The 19034-nt window shown below is 34.2% G+C and overlaps 1 protein-coding gene across 1 annotated transcript; it reads left to right on the top strand.

Annotated features, from left to right (window-relative positions):
- Positions 1 to 12: 12 nt before the first annotated feature.
- On the top strand, positions 13 to 18049 carry LOC106721079 (myb-like protein X). Its single transcript, XM_045684110.1, has 10 exons — positions 13 to 254; positions 2655 to 2810; positions 11795 to 11971; positions 12267 to 12460; positions 13116 to 13200; positions 13549 to 13684; positions 13819 to 13943; positions 16080 to 16174; positions 16452 to 16554; positions 16836 to 18049. The coding sequence occupies exons 1-10, from the start codon at positions 156 to 158 to the stop codon at positions 17940 to 17942; spliced, it is 2277 nt and encodes a 758-aa protein (XP_045540066.1). The 5' UTR covers positions 13 to 155; the 3' UTR covers positions 17943 to 18049.
- The last annotated feature ends 985 nt before the right edge of the window (positions 18050 to 19034 follow it).

The raw sequence follows: 19034 nt of genomic DNA on the forward strand, positions 1-19034 counted from the left end.
GTTTCTAATTAATTTATTAAACAACTTATTATGTTAAACTCAAAGTGTTATGAACCAAGAAAGACATGAAAATTAGATGAAAGCGATGTAAAATTAATTAGCTCCTACATAAGTTTCCCGCCATTGTAAACTTGTAAAACTTTCGCCTATCAACAATGTTATCATCGAATGATATAGAGAGGTTAATTGCAGAGAAGAGGCATGACATAGAGAGGGAGAAAATTGATTTGGGCTTATCAAGATCACTAGATAATGTAAGTAAAAGTAACTTGTTGCATTTTACCGCCGTATCATAATATCGATTTTTCTGCGTTGCTTGTCAGCCGGTGAAGTTTGCGTGGTACTTCGTTTCAGTACATCGAAGACCGTTCTGTAATGTAGTCGCGTATTTCATTTTCCGTGTTGTTTGTTTTGTAAATAGTGAGTTTCAAGTGTTAGATTTTTCTTAATGTTTTTAAGTTGCTAAGAAGTTAAAATTATTTAGTCATGTATTAGAATAAGGTATGCATATTTTAGCCCATAATTTAGTTTGGAACGGTATTGACAATAAAAATCTATTTAAAATTTGGAATAAGGTAGGTTTTTTTAAAAAAAAAAAAAATGTTATCCACAGCAGTATATTTTTTTTTAGACATTGGATTACTTGCTGTGACAACAGAAAAGCAAATTAAGATGAAAGCTATTAATATTATGACAAAATATATTAAAAATTTGAAGAACTGAATTTGAAAATTCATATTGGAACCATTTCATTATCATTCTTATACATATATTTATAGAATAAATGTAATAATCATCATAAACATTGGTTAAGTTGTTTTTGAATATTAAAAATAAATTTAAAATTATGAGGGTATTAGTAACTTTGTATAAGATTTAATTTAGAGAAGAACTTATTCTATATCCAATCCAATTGAAAGTTTAATTAACAGTGTAGTCTACGGGTGTAAATGTATTTTTTTCAAATTACAAGTAGTGACCTGAATTCACAGAGATGGCAAAGACCGCTGCCCACAGGGATCATTATTTACAGTTGTATTGCCTACCTGTAATAGAGGGAGGAGGAGAAGCATAGAAACAGAATATTCCCCTTCCTATGCATCCCCTCCTCCATCAAATCCACTTCCACATACCATCTTTTCCTTAAAAGAAGAGTGGCAATAAGACTAAATTAGGCCTCCAGAATGTAGACTAATCAGACTGTACATGGAGTTACTTCCACATATGCCTGTCTGTGTGGTTGTGGTATTTCACTGTGCGAGGTGGCCCATTGGTGCAACAGAAGTTGAAGACCTATTGTAGCAGAAGAAAGTGTTCCGCAACCAGTAATTTTTTTTAAGTAGTTTATGAGAACAAATAAATAGCATTTATTCAATTTAGTGTGAATATAAATCCAACTGCATTGAGTTAGCTAAGCTTTGCGTAATGGCGTATATTATGAAGGGCAAGGTTTGAATCATATTCTTCCCTCATAGAGTGTGTAAGCTGTTGAGTGTCAGTACGATTTTTACGTTTTTTACCTACAGTCGCACACGTCTTCATCAGCGCAGAATTAAAAAAAAAGTAGATTACTATATTCCGCATACATTAGATACCTTTCAGTCAAAGTTACGTAAAAATCGTGTAAGCCGTTTCGTAGATTACCAGGAAAAAACGCGGCTTAAATTAAAAAAAAAAAATAGTTTTTCATTATCAGCTACGCAAGTACGTCCTGTATACGAAATATTATATAGAACAGGGATCCCCAAACTATTTTGGACAAGTGACCCCTTTACCAAAATGAACTGTTAACTCAGACCCCCAAAGCCAAATTACCTACTTTTAAGATCAACCCACTTATTCATAATGGTCCGCTAACTTAAAACAGCTGCTACAGGTTACTTTTCATTCTAACTTAGGTAAATAGAAGACAGAGTGAGAATTAGCAATGCTTTAAGGTAGCAGACTATTATTAATAGGGGCCAATTTTTAAACCTCATCGACCCCCAAAATCAGTTTTCGTGTATGTCGACCACTAGGAAACCGATATCGACCACTTTGAGAATCCCTGATATAGACACTCTAATTTTATTATCTATTCTATTTACCTTTTACTTGCTAAACTTTCATTGTATTATATACAATGACTAAAACAGCTATGTGCTGTGTTATACATTATTAAATATTTAAGGGACAATCCACACACGTGTTTCATCAAAATAAATGCCAAGACGTATTGATTATGAATTAAAAGGTTAATACCCTTTTGGTAACTAAATCGTACGAAAATCAAAATACTATATCCTTATTTTTAGGTCATTCGTGACGCTCGCAAAGAGTTTTTATGTTAAATATTTTTAATTACAACTAACCTAGATTGTGATTAAAGGTTAACGTGCAATCCACACGTCGTAAACCCGGCACCGCCTCGTGAACACCGAGGCGTTCTCTCAACGTCGCCTCGGACCGCTTATTCGGCGCGTCGTTGTCGGGTTGATGGCGAGTGGATGCCTTGCTACGAACGTTTTGCTAGCAAATTAGTACCATTATACCGCTCCATCGGTAACGTCTAGGCGGCGATGAGTGGATGCCGCGACGATCGCCAGGCGGGGCGATGCCGGCTTTGTGAAGAGTTGGGAGTCGGTGTTAACCCTTAAATCGTATTTTTGTTGTAGAATGTAGAAGAAAGTAAAGAAAATAATAGCAGTAAGAAAGTACAGATCTCAAAAAAAGTGTCGGAAAATAATTATGTGAAACCAGATGATAGATTACTGAAGGAAGGAAATTCACTCGAAGAAGAAATACCTGCAGATTTAGAAAGATATATACGCGTAAGTATATCATAGTATTTTGAAATAACGTTATTACGAAAACTATTTTAGTAATTTGTTTTTTCACTGTGACGGTGACGTGTTTTCAATTTCACACAAAATGACCTCAACCTAATGTAACTTTCCACTGCCGAAAATTATATTTTCGTCCCTCTCACTCTCCTTGAAAAGACAAGTATAACAATTATTTTGCAAATTAACAATTATTTTTCATATCTGTTAATTTTACTCTATTCTACCGATTCGTCTTCAGTTCTGCATTTTCGTACAAAAGTAAGTAATTTTTTGTACGTCAAGTACTGAATAGGCCCCGACTTGTCCACACACATCACAAGCGATAAGATATGAATTATGTATGAGTGACGTCATACTACACAATAAACCACCTAACGACACGCTCCGTAGCACTGACACTATAACAGACTAGCAGTTGGCTGCGACTTCGATCGTGCGGAATTAAAAAAAAAACTAGTAATATGTACACCCCGTGTCGTTTGGGGATAGTAATAGCTTCGCAACAGTGAAAGAATTTTTCAAATCGCTTCAGTAGTTTCGGAGCCATTTCAATGCAGACAAATAAACGAACAAATCTTTCCTCTTTATAATATTAATAGTAAAGTTGCCATCTTACTTCTCACTAATATTATAAATGCGAATGGATGGATGGATGTTTGAAGGTATCTACATAACGGCTCAATGGTTCTCGATAAAATTTGGTACAGATGTATGTCTGGAAAAACACATAGGCTATTTATTATGTCTTTTTTTATGTCGTGCGGACAGAGTCACGGGCCAGAGCTATTTTATACATAAGTATAAGTCTCCTGAATCGAAGTTCTGCCTGTAAGCTTGTGTTATGTTCAATATTTCATATATCAATTTACGTAACGGCTAATACTGCTTACCAATCTACCTTTAATGGCTAAACCATCTTAAGGTTGGAAAGATTATTTTAGACACTTCGTATGTGAGTACGAAATATAAATGTGATTTATTCACCCTTTAAGCTATAGATTAGTTATAAGGATTACATCAGAAAAGTTAGGAAAAATGGATCAGTTAACAATAAACCTATTTCTACTCATCACTAGTGTATCCTCAGCCTATACTTATCAAAGTGAAGGCATCGTATTTCGCTTCGTGAATAGTCTTCAATAAGAATAGAGTAATTTACGTTGAGTTCGCGTGCTGGTAAACGTCTGCTGTCTAGTCATTACTGTCGTACTGTCTGTTTCTTAGGCTGTGACACACCGGGTAATCCTTAGTCACATAGAATTAATCTATTCTATACTATAAATATATCTATTTAAGGTTAGGTTCTGCTTCGGTGGGTACGTATATAAGTTGCCAACAATTATCTTACTAATATTATAAATGCGAATACATAATAAGTAGTCTGCGTGTTCTTCCAGACTATGTTCTATACCTGTGCCGAATTTCATCAAAATCCGTTGAGCCGTTTCGGAGATACCTTCTAACAAACATCCATCGATCCAAACATTCGCATTTGTAATATTATATAGATAAGTAAAATAGGATTTAGGTAATTACATTTCGCACCTGGTGGGGGTAGACGATAAAATCCGATTAATATTAAGCCAATTTACGACGCTGTTAATAATTCTAAAGTGTCTTGTGTGAGAATCGTAGACCTTTGTATGTTTGTTACTTCACAATGTAACACGTAATTTCACGTTAAAGTACAAACTTTACTGAAACTTCTTTAGGTTTGTCCTAGATTTATAGGCATCCTTACCTTAGGCTTCCACTGCTGAAAATCTTATGAGCACTTCATCGACTTGCTTAGTCGATCAGTTCCTTAAAGTATTTGTGTTTGAAAATTAACTTGTGTTCATCCCTGTCATGGAAAAAAACAGACTTTATACTCAAAGAACATAGAAAAATGGTTCTAATATATGGTCATTGATTGCGGTTTGATTACATAAATGTGTACTCCACCTTATATCACTTTGCCTTCATAATTTTGACAAGTTAACAAGTATGTACATCGTAAAACAATAATTTTATTGTTCCAATGTTTGTATGAATAAGTACGAACCGTCACTGCGATAGTTATGTAGTTGATCTCAATGTGTGAAAATGTATTTATTTTGTAATAACCAAAGCTAAAGTTGTCGGGTAAGGTGCCCTAAAAAATTTTAAAAATAAAAAAATGTTGGAATATTTATAGCACTATCTCCAACACTTAGAGACACTAAATGTACAGTAAGCGTCCCTTAGTGCACATTAAGTATTGTAACACACACTGGGTTCAACTATTACATTTTTTACATTACCTTTTTCAACAAGAATGGTGTTAAAACGTTTGTTAGCAAGTTGTAATGTCTGCCTATAATTAGTTACCCTCTAACGCGTTTTTAGGTTGCTTTTAAATTTTGTTGTATTTATAATTACATCATGTTTATTGCGTTATGTGGCTCTGTAATTAAAGTAGAATTCCACTGCAATGACTCTTGTATTAATAGCTAGCTGTCACCCGCGACTTTGTCCGTGCGGAATTAAAAAACACCTTTATTCTACATCTATGTCAAATTTCGACGAGATACTTGCCAGCCGGTCTAGGTACCATCCATACATCCAAATATTCGCATATGTAATAAATAGTAAGATAAACCAACAAGGATAAATATCGACACGGTGGGCATAAGTCAAATTAAATTATGATACTAGCGCCCTGTCAATGTCAAAAGAGTGCCACACGGTCGTTTTTGTACCGTAGCTGTCATTTAATTTTTTTTGGCTGGACCTAATTTGTCGAGACTGTTTCTAAAAGATAGCTTATGTATGAGGGACTAACTTAGGCTACTTTTTTATTATTTCGAGCTGAAGAAGTCACGGGCGAGCGATAGTTAGTAAAGTAAGTAAGTATATTTGTGACAAGAGTAGCGTAGGTTTCGACAAATTGTAACAACCGCTCGGCCGAGTTATAAACGATGCAAAAGTTCGCGTCTTGTTTTCGTTGCAAGACATGTATTGCGCTAAATGTTAATTATTACGAAGTGTTGTTTTTTTGTGGGAAAATGCATTTAATCAATGCCTTTGTTTTTTTTTTTTGATGGCGTAATAAATGTCTTTATGACAGCCAAAAACATTGGATTTTAATTTGGAATTTATTGGTTTTGTTTTCTTAAATATACCAAAGGAAATGGAAAAGGTCTGCTTTAATACGATTGTTTATTTTGAAGTCAATGTTTACATTCGTTTTCATAGTGTTCGATCGAATATGAATAAATAAATACTAGTGGTAACTATTTACATAGCATATTAGAACTCAAGTCGATTATTTATTCGACCTTCGTCATATGTAAATAGGCATAACTTTTTAATAGAATATTTCTCGATGAAAACGACGTATTGGAAAGTGCAACGAGAAATTTCAAGGCTACGTTACGTTTTGGCAAAATTCGTTAAATGAAAGAGAAGGAAGATACAAATTCTTTATTCTTTTAATGTAAATATCGCAGTTTGTATCAAAAAACATTTTCTGCAAACATTTTAGAATCGATTTCAAGAATCGAAGATTGATTTTAGCGGTAAGATAAGTGGCACTTGTATTCATGACCTTTGCTAACATAATGCATTGGATGTGCAGATGTATGAGTCATACATTTGGTCTGCAGTCGTCCTCATTGATTGAATTAGCGCTGGTTATTTAGATTACAGCTAACATCTTATGTTATCCTGGTACTTTAAATTTATATGAGACCTTATAAAATGTTTTTCAACTGCAGAAATATTTGCACATATGTTTTTATACAAATACTGCGACAGTGAAAACGCACGATATGAACGAATTTAGCGTGATAGACAATAATTTTGACAAGACCGCAGACCATTTGTGTAATGAGACGCATTTCCCCTCCCCCGTGCCGCCCGCCCTACCCTGCTACCCCGGCGCGCCTTTGTCTGCCGCTCCCTAATCTGACGTTATTTCAGTATAAAAAATAATTTATATACTATACTACCAATACTCCCTGTTTTGCTTGTGTAGAATTACACGTTCTTAGTGTCTTACTTTACCTTAATAAGGAAGGCAATGTTTATCGCAATTTTACAGAAATGTCATTAGATTTCTACCCAGAGTGTAATAATTTTTTTTGATTTGTTTCTAAAAAGGATACCAAAGAATCTGTTACTAGTTTTAATATAGTCTGTTGAAATGTAGCTTTTAATTAAATTACGAATACGGTATAAAATAATTAAATTAAAATATTAATTTGATCATGTCATCTAGTATTAATTTTTCCGAACACACCCTAAGGGAGCGGTCGTGTGGCTCATTATAGAGGTAGTTAAGCCCGATTAGTGTAGCTAGCAGTTGTTTGTTAAAAAAAAAAAAAACAATCTGATATTAGTTATATTGTGAGAAGTAAATAAATGGTTAGTTATTACAGTGTTTTTGACGTGTAAGTTTTAAATTTTTCTTATAATTACAGATTATATATTTTTTTATATTTTTACGACTTAAGTACTAGAAAATGGTTTAAATGTGTTTAGAATACATTTATTGTTAGTTAAAGTTTTTTAATTTAAAAAATTGGATGAATGGTAACTAATAATTTTTTAATTTATCCGATTGTAATTAGGTATGGTAGATATACCTGCTTTATTTAAAACTAGCTGTCGCCCGCAACTAATGGAATTAAAAAAAAACGTAATAAGTAGCCTATACGTTCTTCCAGACTATGTTCTAAATCTGTGCCAAATTTCATCAAGATCCGTGAAGCCGATCCGGAGATACCTTCAAACATACATCCATCCATCTAAACATTCGCATTTATAATATTAGTAAGATTGAAAATTTAAATGGAACTTAAATGAAATGCATTTTTTGCATTTCATGCCACAATATCTGACGTAAAATATCTAGGTGTACTTGAGTGTTCAATTAAAACAACTCTGGCACGAAATAACTTGAGCATAACTTTGTTAAGCGAATACTTGAAATGACGTGCTTTTGGCATAGCGTGTTATGAATTTTAGCCAAGTATAAAGATTGTCAAAAATATATGCTTGATACTTTGACTTAATATAAATTCGAATGTTTAGAGTTTAGAATCCAAACTTTCCATTCGTCCATTTAAAGTTAAGATAAAATGGATGATAAATTGAAATTTTGCTAGTAGGCAACTCGAAAACGACGAAGCGGTAATGAAATTTGGCACAGACGTAGATTACTGTCTCATCATCTCCCTGGCCTCTTCCCACTTAAGTGGGGTCGGCACACAAGGTTTTATAAACCTTAAAGATTTAGTTTAATTAGTAATGCCTACCAAGTTTTTTTTTTATTCCGCGCGGACAAAGTCGCTGATAAAAGCTGGTTATCTATTATATGATTTACTTAATTCTCTCTTTATTTTTCAAAGTACTGATCAATAACAATATGTACAAGTTTATCGACAGTGGAAACCCACAGTAAGATGTGTTTTCGTAGTGTTATATCTCTAGAGTTAAAAAAAGATGGCGTGACTAAGATAAAATCGAACAAATACTAATCGGACTTTAACCGTCAAGTAAAAATGACATTATTATCTGATATTGAAATAATAAGATAGAAAACTAAATTAAAAGATGTTGATCTCTATTCGTATATATCACTTTCACATTTTTTAAACCCCAAACGGTTATACTGCGCTCTACGAAGTATACGGCTATTAATTTGATATTAATTTCTCAAGGTGGAAATTATTTCTGTTTATTTTTCAGTTTTTACATACTTACTAGCTGTCGCCTGCGACTCCGTCCGCGCGCAGTAAAAAAAAAACTTAATAGGAGTATGAAAAATAGATGTTCGATTCTCAGACCTACCCGATATGCACGCAAAATTTCATGAGAATCGGGAAAGCCGTTTCGGAGAAGTTTAACCACAAACACCGCGACACGAGAATTTTATATATTAGACTAGCTGTCACCCGCGACTCCGTCCGTGCGCAGTTAAAAAATAAATAAATAAAAATAAATGAAAAATAGATGTTGGCCGATTCTCAGACCTACTGAATATGCTCACAAAATTTCATGAGAATCGGTCAAGCCGTTTCGGAGGAGTACGGGAACGAAAACTGTGACACGAGAATTTTATATATTAGATTACTCAGAGTGCTCCGTATTGTAGATTTAGTACGAGAAATCTTCACTAAGGATCTCCCTTAAGTTTTCTTTTAGTATAGTCAGAAAACTAAGTCAAGGTTACGAGTACTTTTTGCTACTGATCTTTTAACTGTGTAAGTATTTTATTACGAAACAAGTTTTGCCAAATTTCCAGGAAGATGATATAAAATACTGCAATATGCGCTGCGCATGTCGCGAAATGCACAAATCAATACGACTAACATTAATAGTTTGGACCAGGAGTCTAGAACTGTTCGAGGGATGTGCAAATATTCGCCTCACTGCAGTAGTCATACTCCTAAGTGGTCTTAGTGTACATTTTGTATGTGAAATATAAACTAAGGGTCTTCCTGTGTTACTTTTTTTCGTAAATCTTACTAATATTACAAACTAGCTTTTACCCGCGACTCCGTCCGCGCGGAATAAAAAATAGAAAACGGGGTAAAAATTATCCTATGTCCGTTTCCTGGTTCTGAGCTACCTGCCCACCAATTTTCAGTCAAATCGATTCAGCCGTTCTTGAGTTATAAATAGTGTAACTAACACGACTTTCTTTTATATATATAGATGCGAATGTTTGGATGTTTGTAACAAGGTATCTGCAGACAACGGATCTCGATGAAATTTGGCATACATGTAGAACATAGACTGGTAGGATACACAGACTACTAATTAAGTTTTTTGTCTAATTCAGCGCAGACAGAGACACGGGTGATAGCTAGTTACTAAAATATTAATTTTGGGATTTTTAACCGCGAATTTATAGTGAAAAATATACTTTAAAATTGTGTCCTAATTTTTTTGATTGGTTTTTTGTCAAGATTTACTCAATACCGAAGTCACTCGATGGTTTTACTTCACTTTACATTTGGTATTAAATCTTCATTAAATAACGCCCTTCTCTCTCCCTCTGTGCATCCGAGGCTCGCGACCTCAGGAGTGAAGAAAGGACCTTGCTGACCATTAAACTCTGAAGTCAGTTAATAACGTATTTGATGTAAAATCCTGCAACTTTGATACGTTACCTTATAAAGGTTTGCAGGCGTGAAAATAGCAATAGTCTTTTGCTCTATTTGCTCACGTAATTACCCTTGTAATCGGAACATTGCATAGAGTTGCAAATACGATAGAGCGACTAGTTATTGTTAAACACAAACTGTTTATGACTTATTTATTTTTTAATATTTTTTAATATCATAAGGTGGCTAACTTAGGGTAGGTTCCGAGCCCTTCGGTGGAGACGTATAGTGAGCTGATGATAATAACGGACAGAAATAGGTTTCTATTTTAGGAGATATATCCCCTGCCAAATCCACTTCATCTTAGCATACTTTGCTAATTTATTATTGGAAAAACAAATGTTCTTTTAATTTTTTTATATTAATAAATTCTAGTTGCATTTTACTTGTTACCTCTAGTAGGCATATTAAAATTGATTGAAGCATTACTTTGCGTGTCCATTGACTAAATCTGAACATTGTATCAACGATTTGCATGTTACAGCTTACAGGTCATTGACTCCAACACGGAAGTCATATGAAAATTGTAAACATTGTATATTTATTAATGGTATTTATAATCTGTTATTAGTATAATACATACGTTATTTATAGAGTAAAGTTAATTTTATTATATTTGATCGGGTTGTATAAAAAACCCAAGTATACTGTACTACTACTATTATGTTTTCTTACTCATTTTTATTTCTGGTGTAATTTTAGAAGTCATTTTGAATTATTTAGTTTATATTATATTTAATTTTTAGAAATTTCTCCCAAGTAGGGTTGTCGACAGACAGGCGGTCGGCCGTAAAAACTTAAGCCAAAAATTTAAGGTTTTTAAAACCTTTAAGTTTGGTCTTTAACCTTAAAGTGCCAATCCAACGTGATTGGGAAAAGGCCAAGATGAGGACTGTACTACTACTACTACTTGTACTGCAAAATATTAAGGGTGCAGTTTCATTAGTCGTTAGCACGCGTGCGTGTGCAAGAGATTTCCAGTGGGCCTAGTGCCAATATTTGTGACAAGCGCCTTCGTATTTTCATCGTTAATTATGGTAAAAATAACATGAGATTTTAGGTGTAATTTACACCCGATAGGGCCGTAGGTCCACTTTTGACGCATACCATAGTGTTTGCATGTGAGAACCGTTTTCATTAGTCGTTAGAGCCAGCATGCGTTGGACGATATTTCTTACTTTTCCCTCCGTCTCCGCACGACACTTGCTTTATATCGACCAATCATTTTTATTTATCGTTAATCCGTTTGCGGAGACTCCCCGCATTTTGTATAACGACCGAGTTAATTAATGAGTAATGTGATGGTTCTAGGATCAAGTTTAGGTTTCCATGGCAATACCTATACTCATATTGATATCTCGGTATTTTTTTAGAATGAATGAGAGAGATAGTAATATGTTTTTGTATTAATGTATCTGCAGTGAAAACTCACTATCTATAAATCTATTAGCGAGCGCGTTTGAGCGCGAAATTTTCTCAGCTTCTATTTAATTATTACTACACGTTAGAAACCCGATGTCGCGTAAAATTACTAATTTAAAATTAAAAATTGTAAAATTGCACCTGTTTAATATTTATATATTATATGTTTTTGTGCAAATGTAAAATTACAATAGAAAATTTATAAGACACTAAATTATAGTTCGTATTTTGCCAACTAAAAGGGTACAAAATAACTTTAAAATGTCATATCTACTAGTTATCTTTTAGAAAGCGATCGATCAATATTTTCTTTCATACAATTTTCTTTAAAATTACTTGATTTAGCTGGTAAAACAACTTAACCTATTTTTAAAGATTATTTTTCCATTTTATTACATCATAAATATCTCGTAGCGTTGCACGGGACTGCCAATAATGCTGAAGGCGGGCGAGTACTCTCCCAACAACCCGCTGGTGCGCGGTGAGCGGGCGGGGACGGGCGATGTGATGCTCGGCCTCGGCGAATATGAGCGCAGGCGGAATACATTGCGGAGGATACGTCAGCAGCAGTATAGGGAGTATTTAGATCAGGTACCTACCGTAGGGTAGTTTGAAAAATATTAAATACCCATTTCCACTAAGCGACTTCAGTCACAGGCGCCCGTCGAAATATATATGTGTCTATTATATTGGAAAATTACCTTTCAAGTTTCTGTCTGTATTTCTAAAGAATTTAAGGAAAACAATGTTTTTGTACGTGTTTTAGTATTATGAAAACCCAAAGGCAGAATTCACAGTTGCGATGCTAAGAGCCTCGAAAAAATAACCGTTTTCTTCCGTTTTCCAGAGAAAAGCAAAAAAAAAATTTTATTACTTTTTATTACAGCAAGCGAAATTAAAACAAGAGGCCAAAGAGAAAGCGGAACGTGAACGTCGCGAAAGAGAAGAGAAGGAGAGAGCGAGAGAAGAAGAGAGAGAACGAGAGAGGAGAGAGATAGAATTTCCCAGTCCCGTCAGAAGAAGAGCGAGTTTAAACTACGGACATGATGTATCCAGCGGCAGCAACAATACTTACGTTACGTAAGTCAAGAACAATTTTTTAAACGGTTTCATTTAACTTGCTCCGTTTATTTTTAAAAAAGCTCAAAAAAATATTTATTACATTCATTAGCATACTGATTTAATTATACTTTCCTTAAATGTATTTTAATTTAAATTAACTTATTTACTTTTATTTTATATTAATTTAAATTTAAAAATAATTTTTAATCCTACAGTCAAATTATTTTAAATATTTTGTGGGACATAGTTGTATTTCCAAGGTTAACATTGTATTATAAATAAATAAATTATAAATAATAATAATTTAAGTTGAATCTAATAATTGAAATAACATCCACTTCCCGTTAAAAATTAATTTGAAATTTAATACACATTTTTTATTCTGTTATATATTATATTCTAAATATAAAAAAACGCAATTGTAAGCATACGTCACCCCCTAACTTGGGGTAGGCTCTGAGCCCCTCGGTGGGGACGTATAGTGAGCTGATGATGATGATGATGAAGCGTACGAAGGAACAGCTGATCATTTAAAAGTAGAGTGGTCGTTGCCCATAGACATCTTTAAGACGTTCAATAGTTACAGATGTGTTGCATACTTTAAAGAGGAAAAAAGGCATTTCCTTCCCTATACATCCCCTCCCCTGTCTTAAAATACAATGTATATTTGCAGCAAGGTAGACACGGCAGTGCAAGTGGAGAGTGTTACACGTCCGCTGTCAGTCGCTGTGCAGACTGAAGACGTCGGTCTCTACCCGGTCTGTGTAAACATATTAATAAAATTTAAGTGTCTGTGTGTAATATAGAGAAAAATATTCTTACTTGATACATATTTGCATTAATTTTTGACTGTATGCTTGTCCGCGGCCGCGTTTGTTCCGTGTAATCTCTGGAACTGATGGATCAATTTTGACAGGACTTTAACTGGAAGATAGCTGATGTACGCGGGAATGTTATAGACTAGTTTTTTTTATTCTAATGCTATTATATATTTAGATAATAAATAAATAACAATAATATGTCAATAAATCTTCCTTTATGGAGATCTTTATTGAATAATCTCTAAATGACAGAGAATGTGTTAATTATTTATGTTGTACTTTCAGGTACCACTTGTGCATAAGAAGTTAACACAGGCAGAGAGAGAACTGTCTCCCAGAGTGGCAGGGGAGGAGACACATAAGTGGACAGAGGACTGGACGCAATGGAAGGAGAGGAGAAGGAGCTATGGCGATTTTAATGGTCAGTGGAAATGTAGATTTCTTAAATAATTTAATTTCCATAACTTCAAATAAAATTAATGGAATTTCAGTCAATAAAACTCTTTTTCCACTAAGTTACAAGTTCTCTCTAAAAAATATATACAAAAATTCCAGATCATATTACAAGTGGAGTGAGAAGGAGTAATAAAGAGAAGTTGTTAGGAGATCTGCGTCATACCTACATGCCGTCAATATTTGACGCGGATGCGATACAACTGCGCAACTTGCAAGCTGAGAAGGTAAGAGATTGAGAAAGAGAAATAAGATTAAAAAAAACTTAATGAATTCAATTTCTTTATAAAAATTAGTTGGTTTTAATTCAAATAAGGTTATTTTAAAATGAAATCGTGACATTAAATAAACCATAACTTGGTAAGTGTCAACGTAAAACCATTAAAAAAGTATGAAACCCTTTTAGATAAATTTCAATATAAGTATTTTTATACTTCTAATATAAGCGATAGTCTAAGAGGCATAGAGGTTTCTCACTCATAGAGGTTTCTCACTCATAGAGGTTTCTCACTCATAGAGGTTTCTCGCTCATAGAGGTTTCTCGCTCATAGAGGTTTCTCGCTCATAGAGGTTTCTCGCTCATAGAGGTTTCTCACTCATAGAGGTTTCTCGCTCATAGAGGTTTCTCGCTCATAGAGGTTTCTCGCTCATAGACGTTTCTCGCTCATAGACGTTTCTCGCTCATAGAGGTTTCTCACACATAGAGGTTTCTCGCTCATAGACGTTTCTCGCTCATAGAGGTTTCTCGCTCATAGAGGTTTCTCGCTCATAGAAGTTTCTCGCTCATAGAGGTTTCTCGCTCATAGACGTTTCTCGCTCATAGAGGTTTCTCGCTCATAGAAGTTTCTCGCTCATAGACGTTTCTCGCTCATAGAGGTTTCTCGCTCATAGAGGTTTCTCGCTCATAGAGGTTTCTCGCTCATAGAGGTTTCTCGCTCGTAGAGGTTTCTCGCTCGTAGAGGTTTCTCGCTCATAGAGGTTTCTCGCTCATAGAAGTTTCTCGCTTATAGAGGTTTCTCGCTCATAGAGGTTTCTCGCTCATAGAGGTTTCTCGCTTATAGAGGTTTCTCGCTTATAGAGGTTTCTCACTCATAGAGGTTTCTCGCTCATAGAGGTTTCTCGCTCATAGAGGTTTCTCGCTCGTAGAGGTTTCTCGCTCATAGAGGTTTCTCACTCATAGAGGTTTCTCGCTCATAGAGGTTTCTCGCTCATAGAGGTTTCTCGCTCATAGAGGTTTCTCGCTCATAGAGGTTTCTCACTCATAGAGGTTTCTCGCTCATAGAGGTTTCTCGCTCATAGAGGTTTCTCGCTCATAGAGGTTTCTCGCTCATAGACGTTTCTCGCTCATAGACGTTTCTCACTCATAGAGGTTTCTCACACATAGAGGTTTCTCGCTCATAGACGTTTCTCGCTCATAGAGGTTTCTCGCTCATAGAGGTTTCTCGCTCATAGAAGTTTCTCGCTCATAGAGGTTTCTCGCTCATAGACGTTTCTCGCTCATAGAGGTTTCTCGCTCATAGAAGTTTCTCGCTCATAGACGTTTCTCGCTCATAGAGGTTTCTCGCTCATAGAGGTTTCTCGCTCATAGAGGTTTCTCGCTCATAGAGGTTTCTCGCTCGTAGAGGTTTCTCGCTCATAGAGGTTTCTCGCTCATAGAAGTTTCTCGCTTATAGAGGTTTCTCGCTCATAGAGGTTTTTCGCTTATAGAGGTTTCTCGCTCATAGAGGTTTCTCGCTTATAGAAGTTTCTCGCTCATAGAGGTTTCTCGCTCATAGAGGTTTCTCGCTCATAGAGGTTTCTCGCTTATAGAGGTTTCTCACTCATAGAGGTTTCTCGCTCATAGAGGTTTCTCGCTCATAGAAGTTTCTCGCTTATAGAGGTTTCTCGCTCATAGAGGTTTCTCGCTTATAGAGGTTTCTCGCTCATAGAGGTTTCTCGCTCATAGAGGTTTCTCGCTCGTAGAGGTTTCTCGCTCATAGAGGTTTCTCGCTCATAGAAGTTTCTCGCTTATAGAGGTTTCTCGCTCATAGAGGTTTCTCGCTTATAGAGGTTTCTCGCTCATAGAGGTTTCTCGCTCATAGAGGTTTCTCGCTCATAGAGGTTTCTCGCTCGTAGAGGTTTCTCGCTCATAGAGGTTTCTCGCTCATAGAAGTTTCTCGCTTATAGAGGTTTCTCGCTCATAGAGGTTTCTCGCTTATAGAGGTTTCTCGCTCATAGAGGTTTCTCGCTTATAGAGGTTTCTCGCTCATAGAGGTTTCTCACTCATAGAGGTTTCTCGCCCATAGAGGTTTCTCACTCATAGAGGTTTCTCGCTTATAGATTCGATTTATAGATGTATAGATAATATTCTTATTGTACTCCAGGAGGCGGCAGCTCGGCGTCAGTTCTACCAGCAGGAGTTGAAGAACCAGATCCTGGAGCAGCAGCGGATACGAGAGGAGAGGAAGAACAGAGAGAAGTCAGTTGTGTTTTATTTTGTTACAACTGTCATAACATCTGTGTAATATGATTTTTTTCCATAGATTAAAAAAAAATTTAAACCCGTTATAGTGTAAGAATCTTTTTGTCTTCGCTTGAACTAGTATTTTTTTAAATAAGATCTTTTAGAAATCTAGATTTAGATGGAGGTGTTTGTTTGTGTGGATTTGTGGATGTATGAATGTTGAAATAGATAAAGTTAAAATGTTTATCTCTCAGTGGAAAAGGAGTCTAACAATTTTATGTTACAATTTCAGGATGTTAGAAGAAGCAGAGATGCGTCGTCTGGAGGAGCAGCTGAGAGCACTAAAGTCTGCGCAGACACACGAGACATACAGACAGATAGATCAGAATGAATATGTATGTATATATTTTTAACATTCGCTCTTGACTTTGTCCGTGCGGGATAAAAAAAACTTAATAAGTAGTCTATGTGTTCTTCCAGACTATGTTTTAAATTTGTGTCAATTTTCATCAAGATCTGTTGAGTTGTTCTGGAGATATATTCAATCCATCCATCCAAAAATTCGCATTTATAATATTAGTAAGATATATATGATTCTAAATCTAGAATAAAACGTAGTATAAAAGAAAATTGTGTCTATTTCTTACTAATAAAATGTATTTTTTTTAATTTTCAGATGAAAGAACATTCATCGGAATATGAGAAGAAAAGAGCCAAACTCCAGAATGAGATAGAGGAAGAGAAGAGAACTCTCCTCAGATCTATGTCACACAAACCTGTCACCAATGTGTCACGTGACATGACACAAACCTCACACAGCGAGAAAACATCTAAACTACCATTTTACTATCAAAATAAAACCAATAATAAACCGCCATATTCAATTAATATTCCAGAAAATTCTATATTTTCACAAAACTACGACATCGATAGTTATTTAAGAAAGAATTTAAATCCAAGTCGAGAAAGTTTAATGTCAAATAACTTGAGAGAATTAAGAGTTGATAATACAGATAAAATAAAACATGTCAAAGACAACAAAAATACTAAAGACAATTACACTGAACATAAATATACCAGAGATAGTTACACGGAAAATAAAACAACACAAGAGAATTACACAGAAAATAAAAATACACGACAAAATTACACGGAAAATAAAAATACACGAGAAAATTACACAGAAAGTAAAAATACACGACAAAATTACACGGAAAATAAAAATACACGAGAAAATTACACAGAAAGTAAAAATACACGACAAAATTACACGGAAAATAAAAATACGCGAGAGAATTACACAGAAAATAAAAATACACGACAAAATTACATAGAAAATGGAGCTACACGAGAGAATTACACGGAAAATAAATCCAGAGAAAATTACACAGATAATAAAAACACCAGAGAAAATTACACAGATAATAAAAACACCAGAGAAAATTACACAGATAATAAAAATAACAATATAATAATAGAAAAAGCTCTAATACATACACAACCGAAACGTACCAAAGAAGATACTTTACCAATACCAGTGTTAAAACATAATCCAATTAAAATAACTAATGATATAAATAAAAATACAGAATTAAGTAAAGAAATGCAAATAGTTGATGATAAATGGAAAATACCAGTTGTACAAAAGAATATATTAAAAATATTACCAAAAGATGATGGGAAAAATATTAATATTTTAACACAATTAGGTTCAATCAGACGACAATTACAATTGGAACAATTAAAACTTGATAATATGATAGCTAAAGATGATGAAGTCTGACTATTTTGTTGTTTGGGTCATTTCAATAAAAATATGGATATATAACATATAGATAAATAATCCGGGGCAAAAAAGTGAGGCAAGAAAGACTTTTGGGGGAGGGGCAAATTTCCTCAGTGTCGTTATGTCATAAATGATATTTGGAAAATTGACTCTCGATTAGAGTTCAAAATTGTATCACATTCCAACTATACCAGTGATTGTCAAACTTATTTCTTTCACCGCCCCCTTTGAAAATTAAGATTAATTAAGCCCTAAAACTTAAAAACCCCCCATGCCCCCTAAATGCCCCCCATTTTCTGGGCCTTTTATCGCCCTCTCCTAGGTTTCAAACGCCTCCAAGGGGGCGTTATCTCCCACTTTGGGAAACACTGGTCTATAGGTTATACATCTATGGATGAAAGATGATGAAAAGATTGGATGTGTATTTTGTTGGTTAAAGTACAAAAAGGCGGGTTTTTTTTTTATTTTACAGATTAATATCGCGTTAAAACTATTATTAATTAGACAGAAAATTGAATTTTACATTTTTTTGAAGTCAATTAAATTTAAAAAACACAGAACTATTTTATAATATGCTTTTAAGTAAAAAGCTTTATTTTGTCTAAAAAAATATTTAATTTTTCTTTAAAACTAATGTAAAAGTTGTTTGAAATTGAAATGTTACGTCCAATATGAAAGATAAAGTGTGACGAAATGACGCAAATAATTAAAAAAATATATATTCCTTCCAAATATTGGCCTAATTTATTGCTTCTAGGATTTAAATAATAAAAAATAGTGGCTTGAAAATGTTGCCTCATTTAAAAAATAATAATTTATAATCAAGCGCTTTCTTACATTATAAATATCCATTAAATTAGCGTCAATTAAAAAGTAGCTGTCATTAGAAAAAAAGTAAAGTAAATTATAATTTCTTATATTCCTATAAATATTATTCGATAATTATATATTCAATATTAATCTAAAAAAAATAATAATATTACAGTATAAATTTCAATAAATAAAAAATAACTACCGCTTTATCAGTAATATAGATAAAAAACTTTAAAGTATTTCCCGCGTATTAATGCTTATTTTATAGATTAAAAA

Source organism: Papilio machaon, chromosome 25, assembly GCF_912999745.1.
Source record: "Papilio machaon chromosome 25, ilPapMach1.1, whole genome shotgun sequence".
In the NCBI taxonomy this organism is placed as follows: Eukaryota; Metazoa; Arthropoda; class Insecta; order Lepidoptera; family Papilionidae; genus Papilio; species Papilio machaon.

Bases quoted from the DNA above. Each gene is read 5' to 3' on its own strand.
- LOC106721079 (XM_045684110.1), top strand. From the start codon at position 156: ATGTTATCATCGAATGATATAGAGAGGTTAATTGCAGAGAAGAGGCAT. The intron at 13,201-13,548 runs GTCTGTGTAAAC...TTGTACTTTCAG, and splicing joins AAGACGTCGGTCTCTACCCG to GTACCACTTGTGCATAAGAA. The intron at 13,685-13,818 runs GTCAGTGGAAAT...CAAAAATTCCAG, and splicing joins GAGCTATGGCGATTTTAATG to ATCATATTACAAGTGGAGTG.